General features: G+C 39.0%; 1 protein-coding gene across 1 annotated transcript; it reads left to right on the forward strand.

Moving 5' to 3' along the window:
* Positions 1 to 1,470: 1,470 nt before the first annotated feature.
* On the forward strand, positions 1,471 to 8,225 carry LOC307014572 (protein Hook homolog 3-like). The gene is made up of 6 exons (XM_079642559.1): positions 1,471 to 1,993; positions 3,353 to 3,435; positions 4,365 to 4,468; positions 5,646 to 5,753; positions 5,840 to 5,911; positions 6,724 to 8,225. Coding segments are annotated over exons 2-6 (414 nt in total). The 5' UTR covers positions 1,471 to 1,993; positions 3,353 to 3,434; the 3' UTR covers positions 6,853 to 8,225.
* Positions 8,226 to 8,617: the final 392 nt, after the last annotated feature.

The following is an 8,617-nucleotide window of genomic DNA, read 5'->3' on the forward strand; positions in this document are numbered from 1 at the left end:
AAATACTTTTTTAGCCAATAATAATAATATTAATAATAATAATCAGCTGATTGTCTCCGTGTTTTCATATTGAACTGAATATTTTTTTAGTTTTTCTTTGGGAAACAAGCCATTTAAAGGTGGGGTAGATAAGTTTGAGAAACCGGCTCGAGATACACTTTTTGTTATATTCCATGGAATGCTCTTAACATCCCGATAGCAATGAATATCTGAAGTGCTTTCAGGGCCGTGGGAAGTAGGGGTGCTGAGGGTGCTGCAGCACCCCCTGGTGGAGGACAGGGGATATGCACTTCCACAAGATATAATACAAATATAATACAAAACAAAAACGAATTTTCAGCCTTGATGTAACAACATTCATAATTAAGTAAAGATAACACCCTTTTCACCCCGGTTAGAGTGAGAGATAGAGAGAGAGAGGTGGTGCACCGGTACCGGTGGGGATTGTTGTTAGCTTTTGCTGCGCTAACGGACATAAGAAGCTGTTTCTACAATAATGTGGAGGGAGAGCTCTCTGCTGTCAGACTGAGAGGCTCAGTGAGGTAAAGGACTCTGAGTGTTTAGATAGTTCACTTTAGTCTAAGTTGTCTCAGTAGGTCTCAAACGGTTTGGTCACAATTTATGTAAACAAATATTTCCAAGGCACACCTTTATAATTATTAGGATAAATAAAAACAGGTTTGAAATCATTCCAATAGGACAGTAAACCAAAAATATGGTTTAAATCTGGAGAGATAAAAAAATATGCATAAATAAATGTTAAAATTAGATATAAATGAACCACAAAAATAAAATAAGTTTTAACATTTATTTTGTATTGGCTATGGTAGGTTATTGGAAATGTTCACATACTTATTTGATTAATAAAATGCAAACCGATCTTTTTCATGTGGGTGTTTAGAGTTGTAACCCCTAGATCAGTCTCTAGTAATTGGGTGCTCAAAGTGCACCAGATTGAAGCATTTTACTTTAAAATGATAAAAGAAATCTTCCCGTGGGGGACACCCGGGACCCCCCTAGAGGAAGTGACGACTACCCCCCAATTAAAACATGTTCATACAATACTAAATACATTTGAAGCCTTTTTATATAAGCTGTCCACCATGTCAATACGTTTCTCTGTTTGTAGTGTATTGGTCTTTTGTAGAGGTTTTTCCATTGCTAGCTAAAATATTGCCTAGGGCAGCAAATTAGTCAGAACCGGCCCTGGTGTCATCCCCACAGCACCCCCCCATTTGAAACTTGTTCCCACGGCTATGAGTGCTTTGACAAAAAATTCATAAAAAAATATCATCTGTAGAAGCCGTGGCGCTGTAAAAAGCACGACCAATCATCTGAGCCGGCCCGGCTAAAGTAACTGGATGGCCTACCTGCCTGTCAGCCTTCCATCTGTGCACAAACTTATCTCGTGCCTTCATTGGTCATGTGCGCGTTCGTGTGTGTTGGAGGAGGGGCTCTGTGAGGAAGTGGCAGATTTTTTCCGGTTGTGTATTTTCAAATTCTAGCGCACTCCAGCTGGTTTCCCCAAAATGACCTACCCCACCTTTAATGACATCACCTTGGACTTTGAGAAACTGACATTTTTCACTATTTTCTGCCTTTTTTTTAGACCAACATATTCAACAAGGGATCTAAAAAATGTATCAACCACTAATTAAGATTCTGTAGTTTCAGCTCTGGATGCATGGCATGTTTTAGTAGCGGTTGCAGTGTTTGGTTCATGTCGTGTGCGATGTATTTAACCCATGTGTGCCGTGGTGATTGACTCTAACATTCCTCTCTGTCTCTCTGCGTCGCCTCCTCCGATCTCCCGCCAAAATCAGGCCATCGTAAGTACGGCCCTCCCACACCCGGCCATGATTCAACTCTCTACCAGCTTTTAATGTGTGTTTGTTTTAATTAGAAAGCATTGTGTGTTTAGTTTGAGTTTAATATGTTTTCTTTTCTCCTTTTTGAAGTCGTCCTTACTGAAGAAAAAGCTGGAGGAGCATCTGTAAGTAAACCCACTGTTACATCCAGATGTTCTTTAATTAGCATCACCATTAGCATGTCCATTAGCACTCACATTAGCATTAGCTTGCTTTACTTCCTTGGGTCCACACATATATATTTTAAAGCACTTTTTAATACTCAAAAGGTAACACAAAGAGATAAAAAATAAATGTTTGCGTTGCAGAAGAAGAAATTAAATAGTAGAAATAAACAATAGTAGAATTTAAACATCTCAAAATAGAATTAAAGCAGCATGTACATCATCTGTTTTATATATATATCCTGCTTACTTGAAGTAAACGATTATTTTGTGTTTGTTTTTTTGTAAATTATTGAGTGTTCTTGTATTTTTATGTGTTTTTTTGTATACCTCGGGACTGTGGGAAACAGTATTTCGATCTTTCTCTTGTGTACAAACATATTTTGAGATTGACAATAAAGTTGACTTTGGATTTAAAAAGTAGAAAATGTACAGTAACCGTGAAGATAATAAAAATCGATAAACTCTGACAATAAAACACGATTGAAGGGCAATTTATAGTTATTTATAAGAAACTAACCTAGTCTAAAAACACCTTACATTTTTTATCAATAATATATTATGTAATATGTGTATATAGTGCTTTTTGCAGTGCTCAAAGATGCTTAAAAAATAACCACTCAACCAAATTAAAGGTCAATAGGCGCTTTCACACCGGAGTACTTTTCCCAGGAATAGTTCTGATAGTTCCTGGGATTTTGCGTTCACCCCAAAAAGTTCTGGAACTTTTTTTTGCAATTTCCAATTTCTGATAGGCTGGGCGGATTGCAAACCACGCCCAGTAAAACTCCTAAACGTTTTTTTGAAGCCGCCATTTTATTTCCTAGCATTAGCACTATTAGCATTAGCCCAGCGCACCAACGGAGAGAGACTAACTTATTGCAACACAAAAAAAAACATTGGAGCGGTGGAGACGAGGAGGTGTCGGCGTTCTGGCGATCTACTCGGGACTTTTGGGTTGACCCAAAGTCGGGCTCCGAGGACTTCGGGTGGCAGTAAATCGCCGTGAAGTGGTTTGCGGCCTGCCAGTAAATCCAAAGCAGAAGAAGAAGTGACGTCAGCGGCTCATTTGCGTAATCTTCCCTCAGGGAACTTAGTCCGGTGTAAACGCGATCTGGACTTAGTTTCCATGGGGGTACTAAGTGCTGGTAACTAAGTGCTGGTAACTAAGTGCTGGTAACTAAGTGCTGGTAACTAAGTGCTGGGAACTAAGTGCTGGGAACTAAGTACGGCAAAGTGCTTGGTGTGAAAGCGGCTAATATTTATCCATGTTGTCCCAAACTAAAGTGAACTCTCTCTCCTGATGTGTATCTGTTTCAGAGAGAAGCTCCATGAAGCTCACTCTGATCTGCAAAAGAAGAGAGAGGTCATCGATGACCTGGAGCCCAAAGTGGACGGCAAGAGTGAGTAGTTTCTTAACGCAATCAAGAAGGAGCGTGATGCCAATATGTACCCCCTTTTTTTTCTTTTTTCTTTATCCCAAACACCAAACACATTCTCCACACATGCAATAAAATATAAATGACGTAAAAAAATCCCCAAAATAAATACATTATGTAGATGAGAGTAACACCTATTTCACTTCCGCGATAATTACGGCCCCGCCCACTTTTGGGGGAAAACAACGCTATCAGTGTTTTACCAATTCTGAAGTTTTTGCCAATCCGATGTAATTTCGCCAGCTGTTACTCTCATGAGACGGAGACGGAAAAAAATGGGCGGGGCCGTAAAGTGACGTAGATGTTACTCTCATCTATGGACATCGATCGCCAACTGCTATATTTAACCATATATATAGAGCCCGATCGACGATTTCCAAAGATTGAATGTAATTGTTTGCCTGACTGGTCATCGTAACCGGGCTCTTTGAAGATCAGAAAATCCACGGTTTTCTAAAATGTCTGATCAGATTGCCAAAGACTTCCGAATTTGTATCGACGGCCATTCAAATGACAGCTTTGGTTTCCCCCAAAAGTGGGCGGAGCTGTCATTTTTGCCCGGAAGTGACTCATGTGTTACACTCATGTATAAAGAAAATGAAAAAGACGGTAGAAGGAATATACAGATGTGTACACTGAGGGGGATGCGAGTACTTTCTTAATGTCAAGTTCTTGATTAGATTTTTTGATTTGATTTATTTCGAATGTGTAAAACAGTAATACAAAAATGTAACATGAGAATTATTGCACAATACAAAATTAAGCAGTGTCAAATTGATATAGAAAAATATGACTGATTCTAAGTTGTGTATAAAAAATGATCTAGAATCTTGTATTCTGTAACGGCTGCCTCTTTGAGATTATATTCAGATGTTTGTTTTCCTCCCTCTCAGTGTTGAGGAAGATCGATGAGCTCCAGGAGAGTCTGAAGAAGAAAGACGCGGACATGAAGCAGATGGAGGAGCGGTACAAACGATATGTGGAGAAGGCGAGGACGGTCAGTGAAACTCAGCATTTACAAATAATATAATTTACAGTTTGAACAAACCCTTCAGTAACTCTTAAAACATCAACGGTAGAAAAAAGACAGACTAAAGTGTGGCTGAAGATTTAAAGCTTTAACAAAACTAAGACTGGTCCACACAGATCTTACTTTGTTCCCTTTTTAAAGTTTGACTTAATATGTTGGTAACTGTCCAACAGTTGCATTATGGGTAATGAAGGTGCCAGATTTTGACAAAGAAGTATTTAAAATAAAATAGAATACAAATTAAAATATTAATACAGCAAAAATAATCAGAGGTGGGAAGTAGCGGAGTACAAATACTTTGTTACTGTATTTAAGTACATGTTTCTGGTGTCAGAACTTTAGTCCACAACTTTTTACTTTGACTTCTTACATTTTGAACACAAATACCTGTACTTTCTACTTCTCACATGTTGAACCCAAATACCTGTACTTTCTACTTCTTACATGTTGAACACAAATACCTGTACTTTCTACTTCTTACATGTTGAACACAAATACCTGTACTTTCTACTTCTTACATGTTGAACACAAATACCTGTACTTTCTACTTCTTACATGTTGAACACAAATACCTGTACTTTCTACTTCTTACATGTTGAACACAAATACCTGTACTTTCTACTTCTTACATGTTGAACACAAATACCTGTACTTTCTACTTCTTACATGTTGAACACAAATACCTGTACTTTCTACTTCTCTCATTTCCCAAACAGGCTGGTTCCTTTAGTTTGAATGTGTGTTTGGTGGCGTGATCATTATTATTTAGAGTCATTGCGTGCCTATTGATTTGAACACGATCCGTGTATCCATCATTTCCTGGTCTTCTCTAAAGAAGAGGGACCAATGGAAACGTTGTCATGTTGCCGTTGGTCACCATGGAAACATTCATTAGCTAACAATGACATTATTGTTCTATTAATATAAAGGGAGGTCAGGTACTCTTTAAAACAGCTGCTAGTTATGGGTACTTTTTACTGAAGTACATTTCAAAGCCTCTTTACTTTCACTTGAGTAAAGAAGTTTAGTCAGTACTTCTACTTTCACCAGAGTATTTTTAAACACGAGTATCTGTACTTCAACTTGAGTAAAGGATGTGTGTACTTTGCCATCTCTATAAAGTGATAAAGGGATTGTTTCTCAGGTGATCAAAACCCTGGACCCGAAGCAGCAGCCGGACCCCGGGGCTCCGGAGATTCAGGCTCTGAAGAACCAGCTGACGGAGAAAGAGAAGAAGCTCCAACACCTCGAGGTACGAACTCTCTGACATCAAGAGATAAACGATGAACCCTGTGTAGCAGAAAAAAACAATGACTAATGAATGCTGATGTGTTGCAGCACGACTACGAGAAGAGCCGAGTCCGACACGACCAGGAAGAGAAACTCATCATCACCGCCTGGTACAACATGGTGAGTTTAAGAGTACAGAAAAAACATGAGGATGACCAAACGGGTTTTTATGCATTTCAAAAACAATACAGGTTTTGATTTAGAGCTGAAACTCATTTGTTTACTTCAAGAATATGGTGACATGACTTTATAAAACTCACGCTCTTTAAAGTAGAGACACTACATACTGATATACACCTGAACATCAGCAGGAGAGGACTCTTTAAAGTAGAGACACTCCATACTGATATACACCTGAACATCAGCAGGAGAGGACTCTTTAAAGTAGAGACACTACATACTGATATACACCTTAACATCAGCAGGAGAGGACTCTTTAAAGTAGAGACACTACATACTGATATACACCTGAACATCAGCAGGAGAGGACTCTTTAAAGTAGAGACACTACATATTTATATACACCTGAACATCAGCAGGAGAGCACTCTTTAAAGTAGAGACACTACATACTGATATACACCTGAACATCAGCAGGAGAGGACTCTTTAAAGTAGAGACACTACATACTGATATACACCTGAACATCAGCAGGAGAGGACTCTTTAAAGTAGAGACACTACATACTGATATACACCTGCACATCAGCAGGAGAGGACTCTTTAAAGTAGAGACACTACATACTGATATACACCTGAACATCAGCAGGAGAGGACTCTTTAAAGTAGAGACACTACATACTGATATACACATGAACATCAGCAGGAGAGGACTCTTTAAAGTAGAGACACTACATACTGATATACACCTGAAGATCAGCAGGAGAGGACTCTTTAAAGTAGAGACACTAAATTCCCCCTTCTTCTCCCTCAGGGTATGGCGTTGCATCAGAAAGTCTCCGGGGAGCGTCTCGGTCCGTCTAAACAGGCGATGTCTTTCCTCGCTCAGCAGAGACAGTCCACCAACGCCAAGAGAGGCCTCATCCGAAACCACCCCAGATAAAAGAGACTCTGAGAGGAACCAGGAGAAGCACCTCAACTCCCCCTAACTTTGCCTTAATTTCCTCTGGATCTCTGCCCCTCAGAGGATTTCCACGCTGCTGCTGCCCCCTGCTGGCTGTCAATGGTACGACGATGATTCATTTCTCTGTGGAGCCCTGGAGGACACAGAATAAACTCCTAAAAGCAAAATAAAATTGAGTTTTAAAAGTCCTGAAAAGAGGCTGAATCACCTTGTAAGGTGACTTTTATTTCCTCTGTAGACTCGTGGACACTATCCTGTTTCTTTATGGTTTGTTTTTAGTCTTTTATGCTCTAGAACAGGATGAAATGTGAACTAGTTGTTAAGGTTACAGTTGAAGAATGTTAGACTAGAGAGGAGTTATTAGGGGCTTTTACATTTACCATAATGAGGGCTCGAAAAGACTTAAAGCCACACAGACTGGTACATCCGAGTGGTTTTTCCTCGATGCATTTATTTTGTCGTCTTGATCATCTGTTTGGATTTTTTTTAATTTAATTTGAAGATGCTCGAAAAAGTTGTGTTGATGGCTTTAGTCTTTTTCAACCCCTTTTTATCTATTTCTCTAAAATTCATTATAAGAATTGGTTAAAATGTGCGTACAGATACATCGAAGCACTTTCCTATGGTGACGTTGTTTAGTGCCTCAAAGAAAACAAGCCTCCCTCTATGGTGGAGAATGAACATTTTAAAGTATCATATATTTTACATACAAATGTTCTCTACATATTTTTTTTTTTTTTGATTAGATTCCCCTCTTCCCAAAGATTGAAACAGGGTTTTTGAGGGTTTGGACCTTTTTAATGCACTCTCCACTTTAGACTTGATTGGCATTGGAATACACTGGAGTCCATTATGATACAAACACTAATAATAATAATGACTCAGCTAATGGCTGTTTACCGCTGCTAGACCTCATTGACACTAAACTGGAAGGAAATGTCTCTACGCTGGAAATCTTTTAAATGTGTGTTGACAGGAAGTCTGATAAGGTTTTAATACCAACACTTTATTTACTACTGTTTAATTTTCCCGTTTTCACCTCATGTAGTCATTTTAGTCCCAGATCAGAGCTACTGTTTGACTTGATCTACATCCCTGTGAGTTTGTTTGATGGACTACGTAGACCCTGCTGTGTTTTGACGTTTTTCTACTGCTGTTTGAGTTCATATTTATAGTGTTACGTCACTATCTTTTGCTGCACATTTGAAGGGTTTTAGGTTGTGTGTTTTGTTTGATTCCTATAAAGGTCTCGTAGATTAAAGCATACTTCACACGGGGGTCTGAGAAGAAGATCGGTAGTACTGTCTGTTCTACTTTTGCACTACAAATAAATGGGATCGTACGATAAGAAATGTTGGTCTGGTTGTTTTCTTTTTGGTGAGTAATGACTCAAAGCGTTTCTGAACACTTGTCCAGAAGGGTGTGAGAAAGAAGGCTGACCCAGGTTTTATCACCTTGCTTCTTGTTGGGGATGCACTTTAATTGTGTCAGGATCTAAAGGCCACACTCATTAGTCAGATTTCTCACGTCCTTTGGGCTAATCAGTGGAGTGAAATGGTGAAAGCATTGTTTATCTGTCACACAACTTTCTCAGGGTGTCCTCGTGGACTTAAAAAGTATTACATGGCAATTTCCAAGGTATTACATTTTGTAGCTTGTTGTCAATAAGTATATAAATGGTCCAAAGAGGTTGTATTCTACAGTCTGCCTGAATGTAATCATTGCGTAGGTGTGTAGTGTGATT

This window comes from Notothenia rossii, assembly GCF_949606895.1.
Source record: "Notothenia rossii genome assembly, chromosome: 8".
Classification (NCBI taxonomy): Eukaryota; Metazoa; Chordata; class Actinopteri; order Perciformes; family Nototheniidae; genus Notothenia; species Notothenia rossii.